Raw genomic sequence first — 22611 nt, 5'->3', positions numbered from 1 at the left:
CTGAAGGAGGAAACTAAGATGTAACAACAGTTCAATCATGATACAGCACAGCTGTGGAACATCTTAGTACTGTTACAGCTCAACTATGAAACAGCATGGCTGTGAGGCGGCCCTGGGGCAAGATGGCACAAGGTGTCCACTAGACAGCTCTGGTCTACTCCAACTGCTCTGCCCTGCTTTGTTCTCTCTGCTATGCTCTGGCAAGACATATTCAGTGTTTCAGCTACAGCTGGGGAAATGCAGCCTTCAGTCTTGGGTGGAAAAAGAAAGTGCACTCCCAAGCTAGAGGGAAGCTGACTTTATTTAGGGAGAAGTTCCCGACCCTGATCCTTAATTGGTCTGTCCTCATACAAATGAGGACTCCAAATCCTGACAGTTTGATTGGTCCAAAAAGTTCTCTCCTGATTGGTCAGTATGCTAATGAGGATCTAGTTGTGCAGCTCTGATTGGATAGGGAAAGTCTCAGTCCTATTGGTTGAAATATGATTCCAGAAACTCCTTGACATGCAGGGGACCCTGATCACTGCGCCATTTGTCATGCAGGGTGTCATGCAGGGTGTCATGTGGGGTCTCTGGTCCTGCTCCCCACATAAGAACACAGGATATGGTGAGGCCAAAAAGAAACACCCACGGAGCCATAGGTAGGGAAGTCATACCACTATATTCTCGCTGGCAGCTGGGTTGGAGACACAGGAAGCAGGAGACACAGAATCCACAATCCACACTCTGCCACACTCTGTGCTTGCCAGCCACCATCTTCTTGCTAGCCCCCATTTTTTGCTAGCATAGCCACAGCAGTTATATTAGTGGCCAATGGCTCACTGGTTATAGATGATGGTCAACTAGCCACAGCTGATGGCCATCCAATCACAGTTGATGGCCATTTACCACCTGAGTGAGCACCTTTCCATGTGAGGCCGAGAGCCTGGAAACTGCACTCCTGGCTCTGTCCCCACACTCCTTTATAAGGGTTGATTCAGATGACAGGAACACAGTGCAAGCAGGCAGGCAGTTCAGTTCAGTGGCAGGAAGTTTAGTGTGGGCTTTTCCCTGAATCGCAGCTTGTGTGAGAGGCCCTTGTTTAGCAATGGCTACTAGTCTACATTTGTAAATTTGAACCCAGTTAGCCCTTCTTAGTAGGTATCTTCTTTCTTGGGGTCAACACTTTTATCTGCCACTATAATGTCATAAAAAGTAATTCTGTTGCCCTAAAAATCCTCAGTGCTCAGTCTCTTCATCCTTGCTTCCCTCCTAACTCTTGGCAATCACTGATCCTTTTACTGTCTCCATACTTTTTCCTTTTCCAGAATGTCATATAGTTGGAATCATACAGTGTGTGGCCTTATCAAATTTGCTTATTTTACTTCCTAATATGCATTTAAGGTTCCTCCATGTCTTTTCATGGCTTGATAGCTCATTCATTGTAGCACTGAGTGTACCACAATTTATTATTTATTCACCTATTGAAGGACATCTTGGTTGCTTTCAAGTTTTGGCAATTCTAAATAAAGCTCTTATAAATATATGTGCAGATTTTTGTGTGTCCATAAGTTTTCAACTCCTTTGGGTAAAAATCAAGGGGTATGATTGCTGGATGGTATGGTAAGTGTGTGTTTAGATTTTTAAAAAACTGCCAAACTATCTTCCAAAGTGGCTTTACCATTTTGCATTCTCACCAGCAATGAATGATAGTTCCTATTGCTCCACATTCTTGTCAGCATTTGGTGTTGTCAGTGTTCTGGATTTTGGCCATTCTAATAAGTGTGTAGTGGTACCTTATTTTTTTTAATTTGCATTTTTCCTGGCGACATATTATGTGAAACATCTTTTCATATGCTTGTTTTCCATCTGTACATCTTCTTCAGTGAGGTATCTGTTCAGATCTTAATTCACATTTTTTAATCATGTTTTTTTGTTTTCTTATTGTTGGATTTTAAGAGTTCTTTGTATACCTTAGAGAACAATCTTTTATCAGATATGTCTTTTGCAAATATTTTCTCCCTATCTGTGACTTGCCTTCTCAATCTCTTGACAGTGTCTTTCAAAGAGCAGAAGTTTTTAATGTTAATGAAGTTCAGTTTATCAATTATTTCTTTTATCACAAAAAAAAAAAACTATTACCATGCCTAATGTCATCTAGGTTTTTTGCTACGATATCTTCTAGAAGGTTTTTATAGTTTTCAGTTTTGCCTTTAGGTTTACGACTCATTTTGAGTTAATTTGAGTGTAAGGTCTGTCGAGTTTTTTTTTTGTTTTTTTGTTTTTTTTTGCATATGGATGTCCAGTTTTCCAGCACCATTTGTTGAAAAGACTATCGTTTCTCCATTGTATTGCCTTTATTCCTTTGTTAAATATAACTTGACTATATTTACATGAGTCTGTTTCTACACTTTATATTCTGTTCCACTGATTCATTTGTCTATTCTTTAACTAATATGACACTATTTTGATTACAGTAGTTTTATAGTAAGTCTTTAAGTCTGATAGTGTTAGTCCTCTGATGTTGTTCTCTTTTAATACTGTGTTGACACTTCTGAGTGTCTTTTACATTTTTAAAGGAACTATCCCCCAGACTCTGTCTCTTTATGTAAAAGGTTTATTGTAGGGACACACATTATCTTTGAAAAAGTAACAAGTAATCTTTGTTGAATGCTTACTGAGTTACATGCAAATTTCAAATTACCTTCAAACCAAGCCAAACAGATAAGTGCTATAATTATTTTCATATTTCACATGAGGAAATAAAGACCCAAAGAATTGTAAGGGAATTGCCCAAGGAAACTTAGGAAGTAAATGGTGGAATGTGCTGGTTTGCTTCAAAGAGGCATAATGTCGTATCACTTCCTAATATCTACAAGCATGAGCCAACTGTTTGGGAAAGAGATTCTACCTATTATCCAGGTTATAAAGATATAAATTAGACTCTAATTGGATGTTTACTGATCAAGTACTATATACCAAGGACTACTCAGGTATTAAAATTTTAAAGTAATTATCACTAAGAAGCTTCTCTTAATGAGTGCATTGTGTAGAGTACGGATCTTATAGTGATGATGAAATATAAATACAACAGAACAGTAGCCTTTTTCGCAATAGTCCCAAACTGGAATCAACCTAGATGCCCATCAAGTGGAAAATGGACAAATTGCTGCTTGTCCATGCAGTAGAATATTATTCAGAAATAAAAAGAATGGAATATTGATGCATACAAATACATGAATAAATCTCTAAATTATTATGTTACATAAAAAAAAATGAGACACAAACAAGTACACATGTACCTATTCTATAATCCCACTATATAACTGTTTGGAATAGGCAAATACTAACCTCTGGTGATTGAAATCATCAGTCCTTGCTTACATGGAGTTGACTAAGAAATAACATGAAAGAATTATCTAGGGTGATAGAAATATTTGTTGTTTGATACATTTACCTAAACTGGCTGAACAGTATACTTAAGTTCTGAGCACTTCATTGTATATAAATTATAAAAAATAAAAAGAACACATAATAGTATATTAAATACTAAAAACGGGAACAAATAAAGGGAGGTAGGAACACGGGAGTAAGTGAGTAACTTAGCTTTAAGGAGTCAGGGAAAGCTTTATGGAAGACTGGACATGTGAGATGGGTTTTGAAGGGTGAACAGGAATTTTCCAGTTGAAGAAAGACATTCTAGGAAGAAGGCAGAGAACATTCATTTATTAATTCCTTAATTTATTCATTTATCTGCAAAAAATTATAGTCAATTCTCTGCCTGGTACAATTCTAGGTCTGTGATATAGCAGTGAAAAAGACTAATGAAGTCTTTGCATGCAGAAAGCTTAGATTCTAATGGGGAAGTCATGAGTCATAAGTTTTATGGAATTTTCAGGGAAAGCTGAGTTCATTGTGATTAGAATGTGTTGGAATAGTGAGAGAGAAGGTGAGTAGTGGTAAGTAAATTGGAACTATATTAAGATTTCAATGTATAATAGATTAAGGAATTTGAATTTTATCTTAGAGGCACGAAAGTCTAGTGGAAAATAAATCTTAAGTTGATGTAGTTATAATTTTTTAAAGAAGATTATTTTGGAAATTGAGGACAGATTGGAACAGGGAGAAAGGGAGAAATGCATTGAAAAGTGATAAAGATAATGCTGTTTCCATAGTCTAAGCCAGGGCTGGCAGGAACTCAGTACATGTGCTACCTCGTATTTTTGAGGCCATTAGTAGACGGTGCTAACCTATAATAGTACGCCTCCTCACCACGTCAAAACAAGTCATTACATATTAGATAGCCAGTATCAAAAATAGATTTAGCACATGTAATGAAACCTATTTGTGATTCCTGGTCTAAGCTCTAAAAGTTATTTCCTGAGTTAGTTTATTGGAAGCCCAGTAGAAAAGGGGGAAGGAGGGTACTGGAGAGCCAGCCCCAAAGGTAGAATTATTTTATTATTGGATAAGAGAATGATTCAGAATTTTAGATTGTGAATCTAGGTGACAATAACATTAACCGTAATCAAATAATAATAATAGTAATAGCAGTAACACAGGGCATAGAATGTGTTTGGATTCTTGGGGAAATATGATGAAGTTTTGACAAAGATCTCATTGACACATCTGATTAAGTTTCACAGTTACTTCCCAGTGAAACTCTGATGTAGCTCTTCTGATCAATTTATAACAGAAGAACCTTTCTTTCTAGGCTTTAATTTCTTCCTTATAATTAGGTCAAACATTTTTACTTTGTGGTCAAATGTACATAACTCAGTTACTACTTTCAGAATCTTCCTAAAATTTAGTCTTTCTTTTTTTCTGGGATTATGACTCACAAGATTGGCTTCTTAACTGTAAAGGCTTTAAATTATATTTTATCTCGTTAGCATCTCCTTCCAAATATATTCACGCATTATAGGCCATTGGCCGTGGACACCATATGTCTTTTGGCCTATTGATTTTGTTATCATTACGTTTTCAATGAACATTAGCATCTCTAAAACTCATTTTTATTTGCTTTGCTCTGGTTCTTAGTACTAAAGCTACAAAGGGACTATACCACTCTTTCAGGTAATGTTTCTGTCTGTTAGATAAGGGAAAATGCAAGATGCAGTTGTACTGCTCAAACACAGCTCAGTAATGAGTTATCCACAGTGATGACCCAAAGAGGGTAGCTCGAATGATTCTAAATCTTCAGATGAATGCTAAATTTATATAAAATAAGTCAGTTTTGAAGGAAAGAAATTTTTATTTGTTACCTTTTTCTTGGTTACTACATAAATGGTTAATAGATGTTACTGCAAAGAAATAATGAGAAATCAGGGAAGCATGCAGCCTGAGTAATGTGTGATTAATCAGGCCCTCAAAATCAAAAGTTATTTGTGTTTCAAAGGCAGCCACAGCATGGGTCAGGGAAGCGGTGCAAAGTCACTCCCATAAGACAATATCTGACAAGTAAAGCTCATTTTGCCAGCATCTGAACATATGGCAAAGCAGTGTTTTTCCAGACTTCTTTTGTGCTGGAAGGGATTGGACTCCTAGTAACTTGGACTTTTGTGTGTGCTGAAGAGAGAATGAATATTCTCCATAAATAATTATAATTATCTTCTCACGCAGAAACATAAACTTGGAATTCAATGTGTTTTCTTGGGTAAATCATCAATTTTGGAAAGAAGTGGTATTAAATTTTCTCTATTTTTGCAAGTGAATTGCTGGTACAAAATGAATACATTTTTGTATAGTTTTGCCTGTTGAAAAACTTATTTTTTTAGGTTGAAGTATTTTAGGTAGAAATATTTCAGTTTTTTCTTTATGCTACTTTTGCTTTGTACTATTTTTTTTCTTTTCCCATAAATATTGTTTGTTTGAAATTCTACAAATTATCTTGTTGTTTTCCTTTCTGAAAATAGTAACTCAAACACTGTAGTTGTTAAAATATGCTGCAGATTAAAAGTCATAATTTGGTTTATAAGCATACTATTTTACATATGATTAAGGCGATTTTCTTCAATAATCAAAAATGAAATTGAAGATACTTTTTAGCTCAAGATTTCTTACAAATTATTTACCAGATGTTTTATTGTTTTTGTTTTTAAATCTGTGAGTGAACTAAATCCCTGAGTGCCAAATGGCAGGATCTGCCCCTAAGGCTAAAAAGAAAGTTTAGAGCTGCAGATGGCCACTTTGAAAATTAGCACATTCTGCTTGAATAAGAGTGAAAATGCGTATTTTCGTATCTCTTTCATCTTCATAGGGGTAACTGCTTGGGCTCTGGAGCCCTGGGTGTGTGTCCTCCCACACTCTATGTGATTTGAAAAAGTTACTTATGTTCCCTGTGCCCAGCTTTCTGCATAAAAACTGGGAATGGTAACGGTGCCTGACTCCAAAGATGGCTGCGAGGCTAAAGGACCATGTGTGCGTCACACTAGAGGGGCTGCCTGCCTGAGCACTGCGCAGGCTCCATGCACAGCTGTTGCTGCTGCTTATTTCCTCCTCCCTCAGCCCTGTAGCTTCCCCTCCATCTACCACCCTCTCTCTTTCATTTTACTCCTTAATTTTCCCTCATTTCTTTTTCTTTTTTTTGGGTGTGTGTGTGTGTGTGTGTCTCATTCACTTCTCTGCCTCCTTTTAAACTCATTTATTGATTTCTTCAACTCACCCTCACATTGACACAGTCACCAACAATGGCTCAATTTTACTTTCCCATATTTTCTCTCAACTGTCCCTTTCTTTCCCCTCTTATCACTGCCTCCCTTGTTTAATCTGGATATACTTTACATTTTACTGTTTTAGTAGTTGTTTAAAGCACTGATCTGATTTTGCTGATTTGGGGATTCTTATGTTTTAAAAAAAAAAACAACAAACCCTTGAATAGTTTCTCACTACATGTAAAATAATATATTTCTACCAAGTCTGACACCCAGTGCTACCACACTGAGTCTTCCTGAGCATTCGGTTCCATGTTCATTTATTACTAACTTCTCTACCTAATTTTTCAACATTGGCTGCACATTAGAATCACTGAGGCAAATATTTAAACACCCTATGCCCAGGTGCACCCCTGACCTATTAAATCACATTTACTGGGGGAGGAATCTAGGAATCAGACAATTTTTTAATGTTCACCAGGAGATTCCAGTGTGTAGCCAAGGTTGAAAACAAGTCTTAGAGCACGTTGGCTTTATCATATCCTACTTATTACAGTCTCTTCTGGCATACCCGTGAAAACTTCTAGTGGTAGACTGTAACTCTTTAGGTAGGGAAACTAGAGATTTGTTTTTTCTTTTTCTTTTCAAATCAGCCAAAGTGATCTATCACAGTGTCTTGCGCATAGCAGAGGTAATTTCCTAAGCCTTGCCAGTACCTGCATCTCCTCATACTGCCCCACTCTCACGCTTCCTGATTGCATCTCTTGCAGAACTGTATTCCAAGGCATCTGAATGTCTTTATGTAATTGCGGTAAGCTATGTTTTGGGTACATTTCAATCTTCACAGACTGAATCCCCCTCGTCTTTCATCTCTCACCACTGTATCTTAGAGTGGGCACACTGATCTGCCAATGGAAAGGGAGCTTATGCAGTCAACTGAATATGATAAGAGCAAGGGTACCTTTTCAGTTTAGGTAGAGCATCAAAGGTATTAGTGAAAATCATATTAGGTTATTTACAGATGGTCTCTGTAAATTCTTGAGTTTAAGACTTTCGAAAATTGAATATTGGGAATTTATAGGTATTTCACTATGTCTTTCTCTTTATTATGTTGTTTATGAATTCGCAGCCCTTCATATTGCTTTTATTTCTAAATATTTCACTAAAATTGCTACCTATCATATCAACTAGTTTATGATCATGATTTTGGCAGTTAAGATATCTGTTTGGTAACAACTGGACTGAGGGAAAAAAGGAGATAATTGTTTCCATTCATTGATTCCTAGACAATAAATGTTCTATATTATTAACCTTAATTTGAGTACTCTATTATAATTTAAATAAAGCTTACTTCAGTAGACGCTATATTTGAAATATAAAAACTTTCACTACAAATAACATTTTTAATTGAGTGGAAAACTGTCCTGTTTTGATCTAAATAGTATGCTTGAGTTACAAACTAGTGTCAATGGCTATTCATATCTTGCCATATTACCTCCCAAGAAGATACAATCTTCTGTGGAGGATGGGAGTCAGGAAGGATTGCAGGAGAGAGATTTACCCCATAATGTTTTGTTTTGTTTTGTTTCCCATCAGTTATTCTTGTCTGGCTTCATAATACAGTTGGAAATGAGGAATTTCAAGTTGAAACTCAGGGATATCTTACAAATAAATAGATTCTGTAAGACCAAAAAGAAACATGTAGAACTGCATGAAAGTCTTTTAACATAAATGACATTTTAATTTCATTATAATAGTGTTAGTATCACTAAGTTTGTTGTCTCTCATTTATCAATCTCATATGATTGCTTTAAATTTTAATGTGTACATATGTATATCTCATCAATTGGCAATTAGTAAGCTAGCAGAAAGTTAAATGAGGGTGACTAATTTTTGAGCTTAACCATTGTTTTCCTTTAATATCATTTTATTGTGTTAATATAATACAATAAGTGCATTAAATAAACCAATAATTTTTGAGCACACACTTGCCATCACAAACTCAATTTACAAATTTGATTAGTTTTGCTATCATATTATCTTTAATATAAAGTTTATATTTACAATATAGAAATTATATGTTTTATAACATGCTGCAGTGTCAGGTTAGATCCGTTAGTTTTTTGAGATTCTGTTATCAGAGGCTTTCTTTTGAACAGTTGACCATAGGAACTATACTATAAGATAGTCACTTAATTCTTTAAAAATGTCAGTCACTTATCTTGAATGACCTAAAAACAGTGGTGTCTTGGAGGTAGCTTTTATTAGCTTATGAGAGCTAATAGTTAAATTTTTAGAAATTTTTTAAGTCATTTGTGAAACACAACTATTATTAAAGTTAAATAATATAGACGTATTAAGGAATGTAGGGGTAAATAATCAAAACTTATCACTGCCTATTTTACTACAATATACTATTATCTATACTCTTATTGTTGTTATTCTGGTCTATAATATCAGTATGATGAAAATACTATATAACAGCACACTATTGTGCATCTCTTCCCAAGTCTGGATTCAGTGACTTCACATTGGTAGCTTAAAATATGCCACAGTAGAAGTACTTACACTACAGAAATCAGTAAATGCCACAAATCAGAGCCAGATTTATGGTTTTGTTTATTGTCTTTGTGCTGAAGCTGAAAGAAGTTTCAATTTAATAAGTAAAATTTATATAAGGGAGAAATAGTTCAATGGTAGATCACATATCATATTAAATTACAAAATCTTATTGAGAATGGAGTCTGCAATGAAATTCCATTTGACATATAGTTCAATTGAAACTGTAGGCTGTGTAGATAACAGGAGTTCAGCAATAGTCAACAAAAACATTCTGTGAGAATTTGTTGTCTGCATGGAAATTATAATAGAAAGTATTGTATATTTTATTATTATTTATAAACTGTATACTACACATCCTTTATATAATTAAAATTGATAATAACCATATATTTCTGTATTTTTTTGTGAGACAGTTGGTAAATGTTTACTAGCATACCACTATAAGCCTTGGTCATTGAGCTGCTTCCACTTCCACTCTAAGTTCATGGGTTTGTGGACTGTTTGAATTTGTACTGTATAAGGTCCTCTTCTTGTTTTCTGTATGTTTGTTTTTCCTTTTTTAAAATATTTGAACTCAAAATCTAAATCTATTCGAGACCCCATATTTTAATAACTTCATTGGGATATAACTGACACACCACACAATCCATCCATTAAAAGTGTACAATTCAATGTTTTCAGGATATTCACAGGATATAAAAGCATCATCATCATCTAATTTTAGAGCATTTTTATCCCTTCTAAAAGACTCTTGTAATCATTAGCAATCAATTCCCTTTTTTCCCTCCTCATGAGTCCTAAGCAACCAATAAGTTACTTTACATCTATATAAATTTTCCTCATCTGGACATTTCGTATAAAAGGAATCAGACAATATGTGTTTTTTTGTGTGTCTGGCTTCTTTTACTTAGCTTAATGTCTTCAAGATTCATCCATGGTATAGCATGAATCGATTACTTTATTCTTTTTGAGGGGCGAATAATATTCCTTTGTATGTTTATACCACATTTTGTTTATATATTCATCAATTCAGGGCCATTTGAATTGTTTCTACTATTTTTGGTTATTTTGAATAGCCTGCTATATTTTGTACAATATATTTTATGTAAATATATGTTTTCATTTCTCTTGAATACACACAGATGTGTGGGCTTGTTAAGTCATCTAGTAAGTTTATGTTTTGTTTTTAAAGTTTTTGTCAAGCTGTTTCCAAAGAAACTGCATCATTTTGCTTTCCCTTCAGCAAAGCATGAGGGAATTGCTGGACCTTATAATTTTTCTGTATTTTCACTAATGATTATTATTTTTATTGTAACAATGATGTTGATCATTGTTTCCTGTTTATTCTGGCTTATTTGCCATTTGAATATCTTTTCTAGAGAAATAGCTATTCAAATTCTTTACCATTTTTTTAATTGGGTTGTTTTACTGACTTGTAAATATATTCATGTATTATGGATGAAAGTCCCTTATTGGATATACAATTTCCAAATATTTTTCTCCCATTTCTATAGGTTGTCATTTCACTTTTTTGATGGTATCATTTGGAGCACAAAATTTTTAAAAAATGTAATGGGTTCAATTTATCAAATTGTTTTGTTGCTTTTGCTGTGGTGTTATAACTAAGAAGACCTTGTCTTACCAAAGGTTAAAAACATTTACTCCGATGTTTTCTTGTAGGGGTTCTACTTCAGTCTTTTGCATGTAGGTATCCAGTTGTCTCACTGCCATTTGTTGAAAAGATGATTCTTTCCTCACGACATTGTCTTGACACTCCTGTTGCAAATTATTTCGAAATAAGTGTAGGGTTTATCTCTGGAGTCACAATTCTATCCCATTGATCTGTATGTCTCTTGTCATGCCAGTATCATGCTGTCTTTATTTAGATTTATAGTAAGTTTTGAAATCAAGAAGTGAGACCCTTCCAAATTTCTTTGAAAAGATTATTTTGGTTATTCTTAGTACCGTGCATTTATAAATTTTAACTTATTAATTTCTGCAAAAACTGTAGCTAGTATTTTAGTAAGGATTGTACTCAATCCGTAAATCATCTTTTAGAGTATTATTATCTTAATAATAGTAAGCCTTTTGATCCACGAACATAAGCTGACTTACCATTTATTTGGATCATTTTAAGTCTCCTATAACGTTTGTAGCTGTCAATGTACAAGTCTTACACTTCTTTTGTTAACTTTAACTTCGTAAAATCTAAATTTATACCTAGTATTCCATTGTAAATGAAATTGATTTTCCTAATTCATTTTTGGATTGTTCATTGCTAGTGAGCAGAAATACAATTGGTTTTTGTATATTGATTTTGAATCTTAACCTTGCTGAACTCATTTATTAGTTCTAACTTTCTTTTATTGGATTCCTTAGCATTTTCTATATACAAAACCATGTCATCTGCAAATAGAGATGTTACTTTCTGCTTTTTAATCTAGGTGACTTTTCTTTCTCTCTCTCTCTCTTTCTCTCTCTCTCTCTTTCTTTCTTGTTTGGTTGCGTAATTGCTCTGACTAAACCCTCCAATGCAATGCTAAATAGGAGTGGCTAGAGCAGACATTCTTATCTTGTCCCTATTAGAGGGAAAGCATTCAGTCTTTCACCGTTAAATAATATATTAGTTGTGGGGTTTTTATAGATGCTCTTTATCAGATTGAGGATATTTCTTTCTATTTCTAGTTTACTAAGAGTTTTGGTCAGAAAAGTATGTTGCCTTTTGTCAAATACTTTCCCAGTATCTGTTGAGGTGATCATATACTTTAAGTCCATTATTCTATTACTATGGTATGTTGCATTAATTCATTTTCTTATGTTAAACAAATGTTGTATATGTGGGATTATCCTACTTGATTATAGTACATAATAACGTATATATATTGTTGGATTTTGTTTGCTAGTATTTTGTTGAAGATTTTTTATATCTAACTTCATAAAATGTATTGGTCTGTATTTTTTTCCTTGTGATTTATTTAGTTTTGATATAAAGGTAATCCTGACCTCATGTAATAACTTGAAAAGGGTTTTCTCATTTATTTTTCTATAAAATTTTGTGAAGAATTTTCCTTAATTCTTTGAATGTTTGGTCCATACAGTGACACCCTCTGAGTCTGAGCTTTTCTTTGTGGAAAGTTTTTTTTTTCTTCTGTTTTTTAAATACTAATGTGTCACTTTACTTGTGACAGACTTATTGAAGTTTTCTATTTTTTCAGTCAATTACAGTAATTTGTATATTTTTAGGAATTGTTCATTTCATATAGTTAATCTAACTTATTAGCATACAGTTGTTTACAGTATTTTTTAAGAATTTTTTTGTAAAGTCAGAAGTTATGCTCCTTTTGTTACTGATTTTAATAATTTGAGTCTTTTTTTATGTGGGTCAGTCAAGCTAAAGTTTTGTTATTTAAAAAAAATCTTTTCAAAGACTACCCTTAGTTTTGCTGATTTTGTCCACTGTAGTCTATTCTCTTTGATTTGTTTCTACTATTTTAAAATATTTCCTTCCTTCTACTTGATTTTAGTTTATACTTTTTCTAGTTACTTAAGGTGGAAAGATAAATATCTAATTTGAAATTTTTCTAATTTTTAAATATAGGCTGTTACTGTTATAAATTTCTGTAAATACTGGTTTTGGCATGCAGTGTTTCTGTTTCCATTCATCTAAAAGTATTTTCTAATTTTCTTTTTGATTCCTCTGACCAGCTGGTTTTTAGAAATGTGTTTAATTTCTCTATATATGTAAATTTCTCAAATTTTCCTCCTGTCATTAATTCATAATTTAATTCTATTTTGAAAAGAAAACATATTTTCAATTCCTTACAACTTATTGAGACCTGTTTTATATCCTAGGATATGGTCAATCATGGAGAATGTTCTGTTACTGTCGTGTGGAGTGCTCTCTGTATGTCTACTAGGTTTACTTTCCATAGTGTTGTTCATGTCCTCTATTTCCTTGTTTATTTCTGTCTTCCTGTTCTATTTTTGAAAGCGGAATTTTGAAATTTCCAACTATTGTTCTTGAATTGTTTATTTCTCCTGTTAATTCTGTCAGTTTTTGCTTCACCAATGTGTGTGTGTGTGTGTGTGTGTGTGTGTGTAAAATAATGGCCACATTAATTTATATTCCCACCAACAGTGCATGAGGGTTCTCTTTTTTCCACACCCTTGCCAATGCTTGTTATTTCTTGTCTTTTTGATACCGTATTTCCCCTAAAATGAGACCTAACCAGAAAATAAGTACTAGCATGATTTTTTAGGATGACATCCCCTAAACATAAGCCCTAATGCGTCTTTTGGAGCAAAAATTAATATAAGACCTGGTCTTATTTTCAGGGAAACACAGTAATAGCCATGCTGGCAGATGGGAGGTGTTATCTCATTGTGGTTATAATTTGTATTTCCCTGATGATTAGTGATGTTGAGCATCTTTTCATATGTCTATTGGTCACTTGGAGTTCTGTTGTTTGGTGCACGTATGTTTATAATTATTATGCCTTGTAGGGAATCAACCCTTTTATTATGAAATGTTCCTCTTTATCATTAGTAACATTTGTGTGTGTGTTTTAACATTTTAAATATATGCAATTTATTGTATGGTTCTATTAACTCTAATTTAGTCAATTTTATCAACTTTATAACTTCCCAAAATATTCCTCAACATATCTGGTCCATTTGTGGCATCCTTCCTGGCTTTCATTTTAAACTTCAAGTTAGATCCTGATTTTTACATTCAACTAAGCCATAGATATTCCAACACAGGATTCTGTCCAGACTAAAATCTTCACCCATTGTATTTTTAAACTTTATTTTATTGAAGTACAGTTGACATAACATATTAATTTTGGGTGTACAACATAATAACTCGATGTTTGCATACATTGCAAAATGATCACTATACTCAGTCTATGTACTGTCACCATACAAAGTTACAATTTTTTCCCTTGAGATGAAAACTTTTAAAATTTACTTTCTTAGCAACTTGCTAATATGCAATACAATATTATTGACTATAGTTCCCGTGATGTACATTACATCCCCATGACTTATTTATTTGATAACTGGAAGTTTGTACCTCTTCATCCCTATCACCCATTTCACAAACTCCCAACTCCCCTCCACTCTGGCAACAACCAAAATATTCTTTGTATCTATGAGGTTGGTTTTGTGTGTTTTATTCGTTCCTTTGTGTGGTGTTTTAGATTCCACATATAAGTGAAATCATATGGTATTTGTCTTTCTCTTTCTGACTTATTTCACTTGGCATAATGCTCTTAAAGGCCATCCACGTTGTTACAAATGGCAAGATTTCATTCTTGTTTATAGCTGAGTAACATTCCATTGTACATCTGTACCACATCTTTATCCATTCATCCATTGATGGACATGTGTTGACTATTGTAAATAATGCTGCAATGAGCATGAGGTACATATATTTTTTTAATTAGTGTTTTGTTTTCTTCAGATAACAGAAATGGAAAAATGAAATTCCTGGGTCATATGATAGTTCTATTTTTAATGTTTTGAGGAATCTCCATACTTTTTTCCATAGTGGCTGCACTAATTTACATTTCCACCAACAGTACACAAGGGTTTCCTTTTGTCCACATCCTTACCAGCACTTGCTATTTTTTTGTCTTTTTGATAATAGCGATTCTGACAGGTGTGAGGTGTTATCTTGTTGTTGTAATTTCTATTTCTCTGACAATTAGTGATGTTGAGCATCTTTGTATATTCTATTGGTCCTCCTTGGAGAAATGTCTATTCTGGTCCTCTGCCCATTTTTTAATCCGATTTTTCTTTTCTTTCTTTTTTTGTTTTTTGTTTTTTGTTGTTGTTATTGAGTTGCATTAGTTCTCTATGTATTTTGGATATTATCTGCTTATTAGATATATGAATTTGCAAATATTTTCTTCTATTTCCTAGGTTGCCTTTCAGTTTTTTGATGGTTTTCTTAGCTGTGCAGAAGCTTTTTAGTTTGATATAGTCCCGTTAGTTCATTTTTTGCTTTTGTTGCCTTTGGAGTCAGATCCATAAAAACATCACTAAGACTGATGCCGAGGAGCTTACCTGCTTTGTTTTCTTCTAGGAGTTTTATAATGTCAGGTCTTACATTCAGGTCTTTAATTCATTTTGGTTTAATTTTTATGTATAACAGTATAGTCCAGTTTCATTCTTTTGCATGTGATGTCTAGTGTTTTTTGTTTGAAGTCTATGTTCTCTCATACTAATATTGCTATCCATGCTCTTTTCTGTTTTGTTTTGTTTTGTTTTGTTTTTTTTGGTGGTGTTCTTACCTTGTTTGGAAAAAAGGGTCCTTGTAGATATAATGAAGTTGAGAATTTTGAGATGAGATTACCCTGCATAATCTAGTTGAGCCTTAAATGCCATCATGTGAGATAGGTTCTTACACAGAGAAGAGATTCCTCAAAGAGGAGGAGGCATTATGATACAGCCTTGAACCATAGAATGCTGGCAACTAAGAGAAGCTGGAAGAGGCAAAAAATGGATTCTTCCCTGGAGCTTCCAAAGGGAGTGCAGTTCTGCAGACATCTTAATTTTGGACTTCTAGACTACAGAACTATGACAGAATAAATTTCCCTTTTTTAAGCCACCCATTTTGGGGTAATTTTTTACAGAAGCCTCAGGGAATTAATATACATCACTGGCAATAATTTATTCTATATTTTTTTATACTAGACAGTGAACTCCACAAAGACCTGGATTATATGTCTCATACACCTCGATAACTTCAACACTTAGCAGAGGGTTGGAGATATTTGGTCTTTGTGGGATATCTGGTGAAGGAATGACTAAGTAGGCTGTGATTACCACATCACTCATAGTGTATGTACTAACTATACAAAATTACTATATTTCTGCTTGACCAGCAAAGGGACTGAGAGGAAACTAAAAAATTTATGACTAGGAGAAAAGAAGACAAATTTTTGTGGGTGGTTTTGCTGCTGGGTAGAGTTAGAAATTGGATTTCCAGCCTAGGAAATGTAGAGTTCACTGAGGAGTAAGGACTAGGCCGTGGTGATGGTGGTGGTGGGTGGGGAGAATCTGAAATGGCGCTTTCCAAGCACTGTCCTCTAAGCTATAACAACTTTCCAGGCTGTTTACTGCCGTGTCTCATGTAGCTGCTTTGTACTGACTACATAATGGTCTGGCATCACAGGACAATGAGAGATTATCCATGCAACCCAGTTTAGAAGAATGATAAAGGAGATGGTAAAGGAGAGAAGTGAGAAAGGTCTGAAACCTAATGCGGATCCACATGCATCATAGATAATTTGTGAGAGAGCACTTCACATTTAACAAAAATGAAATGCCTGGCTATTTGGCCTTGTATACAACTTCTTATAAATGTAGTTATTTGAGTGGGCAGCTTTAGGCTCTGCTACTCCTGAGGCCTATTGTAAATCAGGTAAAAAAAATTAACTAAATGCACCATGCAACTTCTTTTCAGGTTTTCAGTGAGTTGTCTGCTGGGACTACTGTTCAAAGAGGCTCTTGCCATTCGACTCATTGACTGCGTAATAATTTTGCTGAAATTAATCACCCCTTTGTGCTGTGTGCTAGCATTAATGGCCATGTCATGTTACTTCAGGTTATGGCTTAGGGTCAAAAGAAGAACACTGTGTGTACGTGTGTTTGCAAGCAGGAACCTCATGTTGTAGCCATGTAACATTACATTTCATTCTCATTCCAAATTTATTTCTTATTCTTTTCTATCATCTATGGGAACTTTTGGCTCTTTGCTACACTTCCCACTGCCATGGCTTTTGCCCTGCTTGAGCTACCACCCATGTCAAATTCTATTTCTTCAAAGAAGCTGTTTCAGCAAGAGGTGATATCTTTATTCTCTAAACTCGTATTTTGCTTATGTTTTTACCATGACCATCAAAGTGACAAGAGCCACCATTTGTTAAGTGTTAACTATATGCCAAATATTGGGTTGCATCTTTTACATATATTATTTCATTTAATTCTTACAATTCTGTTAAGTAGGCTCTATTATCTCTGTTTTCCAATTCAGAAAATTGAAATTTAGAGAGATTTAAGTGATTTTCACAAAATATACAACTTCCAAGTGGAAGATTCAAAGTTCACACCTAGATACGCTCTAGAATTCACATTTTTCACCTTTAACACATGCTGTCCCTTAGTCTAATACTGATAGCATGATAGATACATTTTATCCCCTAGATTATATAACGTTTAAGGATAGACATTCAATTTTTATTTCTCTAATAACAACTCCCTGTTCTCAGCAACTCAATAAATATCGATTGGATGAATGAATCAATATCTAAAATGAAATTATTATAAGACTATTACTGGGCCTTAAATATATTTTAGAATAATTTCAGAAAGTTATACTGATGGCTACAAAGAAGTCATTATAAGACCTTAAAAAAGATGGTATTTGTGAATAAGCATGATTAATTATGCTAGATATCTTTTTTCATGTTTCTTAAAGTTATATATGTATAAAATGATGAGAGATTTATTCATGATCTTTCGAAATTTCCTATCTAGATGATTTGGTTCAGTTTACGAAAATGTTTTTATTTAATCAACTTTATGTGTTAACTTTGTGTTAAATGCACATTTTAAAAAATAAATCTTGTGCTTTTTTTGTTTTTTTCCAGGATGGGATAGGGGTAGATGAGAAGCTGTCCTTACGGCGGGTAGCTGTGGTTGAAGATTTCTTTGACATTATCTATTCGATGCATGTGGAAACAGGGCCAAATGGAGAACAAATTCGGAAACATGCTGGACAAAAGAGAACTTACAAAGCAGTAAGTTGAAAAAAAAACATGACAAAGAAAAGAAAAAAAAGGCATGCATTTTGAAATTTGGTATTATTAAGGCTTGTTAAAAAAAGGTTAAATAATTATAAATATTTTATCTTCAACATAAATTGGACCATATGGTCACACCCAACATTTAAACTATAATTTATTAATAATTTTTATTGATTATATTTTGATATATGTTGACCAAGTCTATTGTATATAATTTAAACCTGTCTCTGGTATTCTTATATTGTTTTCTTTAAATATACATAAAATGTGGTAGTCCCAGTCAAACGCCCACAAATGGGAAGATATATTTGTGTTATTTATTCACTGTATCACAATATATGAATTATGGACTGGAACATATGAAAGTTTTGTACTACCACTATAGTCTTAACATTCCTTCACCTTTAAATCATATTACTGTGTATAGGTATTTCCTATTTAATACTTTGAATCACATGAATGAGAAAATTTTATGTACTTTTTTTATGTCTCCTTATATTAAATACATCTTTCTCTAAGGGTATACATTTCCTAGTTTTCCAGAATAGATTATTAAAAGATATGTGTTATTTTCATAGATTTAATGCCCTTGAACATTTTTAAATGAATATATATAATATTTTTTATCATAAATTATGTGAAAAGAAGATTTAATTAACTTTTAAATATTGAAATATTTATATATATATAGTCAAAATGGAGTTATGTATTAGTTCTCAAGTGTCTAATTACACTTACAGCTTGATGTAGACACTTTAATCTAGCTTTTTCTTTAATTAAAAGTTTATGAAATTATCTTAATATAGATATTTCATCCTTTCTAGGAAAATGGAACAGTAAATTATTCTTTTCCAATATGAGCAAAGTGTACATCAGAAGTACTTTATGAGCAATCAGAATAATATCCTTTTTTAGAAATCTTATTTAACTTTGCTTTTGGCTGCCTTTATATTAACTGTTTTCAGCTATATTGATACACAATATCAGTCTGGATCCATTTTTTTTTCAGATACAGAAAAATGTGTGAAATGCTCAAAGTTTCAAATACAGGTACATATGTTTGAAAATTAGCTACTGAGCATAAGAAATAGCTTCTTTTCCATAACTATTTTTTGCTATATTTCCAGGGTCACATTGAATCTTTGTAGTTGCATAATAACCCCTAATACATGTTGTATTTATCTCTCCTTCTCTATGGTTTTGTTTCTTGGCTGTTTCCAAATTGCATGGTTTGTGGGCAGGCACTATTGTAAGTTTCCTTACATAATTCTGCCACATAAACTTTCTTTTGACTTACATATCTCAGGAGACATTCTTATCATGACTAATGACAATGACCTACCTTCTTTAGGATATTTTATGTAGACTAATATTACTGAACATACTCATTTCACCTGTCTCCTAAGCCAGGGTTTTATCTCTGGATGATAATAGGAAAACATTGTGTATTGATCTACTAATATCACTAACACTGTACTCTTATGATAATTTATTTTCATGAAATAGCTACCTGATGTTGATAGGACTTAGTAAGGTAGAAATACATATGTTTAATTGTATTAAATGAAAAACAAACAAAAACCAAATGGCTTCATTATTAGTAGTAGTGTGGCAGCCAAATCTGATTAGGTGCCAAAAGCAATTTAAAATGATTTAATCTTTCAAATGCACCTTTAAAGTGACAACATGAGTCAGTGACATAGACCCAAATCTCTTAGCCTTTGTTTTCTTAAATGAAACGTAGAGAATCTGATCCATTGCCATTTGCATACTAAACACTTTCAATAAATTGGCAAACATGTCTCCAACATATATCATTTTGCATTAACATTATGAGGACATTTTATGCATTTGGGGGTAGGGATATCAACCTTGAAAGTATAAGCAGCATCTGAAACATCATCCATTCCCTCTTGAGAACATCCTATTTGAAGATCCTTTTGTTTCCCAAGTTTTTTTTTTTATGTTCACATCTTAAGTGTTTTCACCTTTTCCTGATACCATAAAGGTTCTTTTTGGCCTAACCTTTTGCCTTCGGGTACCTCTAAATTGAATCCTAGTTAGGAAACATTTCGATTTTTATGGAGTAGTAACTCATTATAGAAAAAAAAAAGAACTGCTGCAATACCAGCAAAACTGTGCACTTGACTCTATAATGAACTTAAGTCTGATGTTAAAAATTAATATAAATGTTCAATTAATGGGGCATAAAACTAAATGCAATTTGAAATGGAATCGTTTTGTGCTATGAGTGACCTAGACTGTTGGGTCAGAGTTTAGTTCTTAATACTAATGCAGGAATTGGCTAGTCACTGGTAGAATTAGCTAGATACCTATTGAAATTTTAATGATACCATTAAGTTTAAGATTTTTTTCTACTTCTAACACATTAGCTCATAGAGCATGCATGATTATGTTTATTGACCTTCTTTTTCTTCCTTTTCCTACATGGCCAAGAAACCATACTTATATAACTAATCATGAAAGCGTGTCATATTGTCTTAATAATATTATCAATAAATTTAGTGATCATTTTATTTACTTTGCCTTTTTTTGCAAATCTTTCTATGTTTTCACTCTGCAGGAAATGGTGGTCCTTTAATATTGGATTAACTTTTGAATGCTATTTGTTTTTACCTATCTGCAGTATATCATTCCTTGAAATATCTAGGCATTATACAACTTAAATATTATTGCAAACTGATCTGACTGTAGATAGAATTGGAGGGTATATGTCCTATTATTACTCATGAGTTCTTTGAAAAAATCCACATAAAATGACACATTTTAGGAATATGTGAAGGCTATCATAATTATTATTTTTAGTCATTGTTGAATTCTAATGTCTTTTAGGTCTTCACATTTTTCTGCACTTGTCCTTGTCTCCGTATTAACTGTTATTGGTGCATTAAATGTGTTTCCTTCAATATGTTTGACTATGGTAAGCTCTTGATTATTTACATTAACAAAGTGGAGAAGAGGTGTGGATCATTCAATTATCACTTACATTTGAACTTAAAATATATCTTTGTACTGAAAATTAAGTACAGGTACTTAGCAATTTGGAGAGTCACTTCAAAATTAATGATACAACATTATAAAAAACTAATGTGGAATATTGTTTGTTCTCCCATTCCTTAAGTCTTCTCAACTTCTGCCTGAACTTCACTTTCAGGGAATGCATGACTCTTCTCTGGTTGTCTTGTATCACTTCTGTTCTAACACAGGCTAAGCACAGCTGCCTTTTCAGAATCCTTTCTTAAATTACGGTCTCATTAAAGGATTATGTTTCAAGGCTCTTTCTTGCTACATGTAAAATTAGTGTAACGGTGGAAATCCAGGAACTAAGGGGGAAAGTTAGTGTTTTTAATAGAGAACAGTCTGCATATATATATATATATATATGTGTACACACACACACACACACACACACACACACACAACTTGTGCTGTGATACAGTAAACTTACGTGTATTTCATACATAGCTGCCAATAATTACATTCATTTAATTCAGAGTGGAGAGCATATGCTACAGCTAGAAGAAAATAGGCTAGAAGCCAGACAAACTCAGTTTCAGATTTCAAATCTAGAACTTCCTATCTGTGTCACTTTTGGCAAATTATTAACTATTTTTTTCTCTTTCTGTTTAGAGCTAGATCATGATACCCATGTGTGGTAAAATAAATGAGTTAAGATGCGTAAAGTGCTTGACATACAGCAAACTTTTGAATAATGTTATTTCTCTTTCTTTATCCAATCACTATGCATGTTCCAGGTAGAAGGACAAGCAGGACAATCAACACAGCTCTATTACTGCCTTAATGATACTATGGATATAATTTCCTCTGCCCGCCCCTTGCCTCTGTGTTGGGAGATAGGAATAGCAATAATTTAGGCCTTTTTGTGTACATCCTGTAGATGTCACTAATCCTGGAAGTATACAGTGTAACTTTTACCCAGGGTTTGACTGGGCTGATGGAAAATATGAAAGAAGGCCAGAGTTCTTGTGTTTAGGAGCTCTCCCTCTAGATGAAGTTTATGAGAATTTCAATTATTTGTTTGCTTTTCCCAAAGGTTAATTTTATTAAATTAATTTTCTAGAAAAAAAAAAAAAAACTGGCTCTCTTTAAAGAATATTTATTTCCAGGGATATACTGTAGAAAAATAACATATCATGCAGAATAGCTACATTCCTACTGTTTAAAGGAAAATCTTTATTCTACCAGATCTAGAACAATTAACCTTAAAACTTCAGTTGGCATCATTTGGTCCTTTTTTTAAAAAACAAACAAACAAACAAAAAACTATTGGTTCAGCATCTCTACTCCTCAATTGTGTATTTTAACTTGCACCAGTTTCTGCTAGCTGGTTACATAAAAATTCCCAGAATTCTTGTCAACTCATAATGAGACTAATGAGCAAAATTTGTAGCCATTGTGGTGTGAAAAAATAGCACTAATAAAAATCCAGGCGTTCCAAACAATTAATTTAACCTCTTTTTGGCTTAGGCTACAGTTTTCCCACATATAAAATGAGAGAGCTATATTACAGTTTTCTTCAAATTCTGAAGGAATAACACCAATTAATTTTATGTCTGTAAACC

At 33.4% G+C, this 22611-nt stretch overlaps 1 protein-coding gene across 6 annotated transcripts in view; it reads left to right on the top strand.

Moving 5' to 3' along the window:
- NOL4 (nucleolar protein 4) overlaps positions 1-22611 on the top strand; it is a 304984-nt gene that overhangs the window by 64287 nt on the left and 218086 nt on the right. For 5 of the 6 annotated variants that reach the window (XM_033087854.1, XM_033087852.1, XM_033087857.1 and 2 more), the window contains exon 2: positions 17852-18001. In XM_033087854.1, the coding sequence (XP_032943745.1) occupies positions 17852-18001 (150 nt within the window). Of the gene's footprint in view, positions 1-17851; positions 18002-19016; positions 19058-22611 lie in introns of those variants that run through there. The other variant, XM_033087858.1, reaches the window with a different exon arrangement.

Source organism: Rhinolophus ferrumequinum, chromosome 19, assembly GCF_004115265.2.
Source record: "Rhinolophus ferrumequinum isolate MPI-CBG mRhiFer1 chromosome 19, mRhiFer1_v1.p, whole genome shotgun sequence".
Lineage (NCBI taxonomy): Eukaryota > Metazoa > Chordata > Mammalia > Chiroptera > Rhinolophidae > Rhinolophus > Rhinolophus ferrumequinum.
The sequence above is the reverse complement of the archived record's forward strand: the minus strand, read 5'-3'. Positions and strand labels throughout refer to the sequence as shown.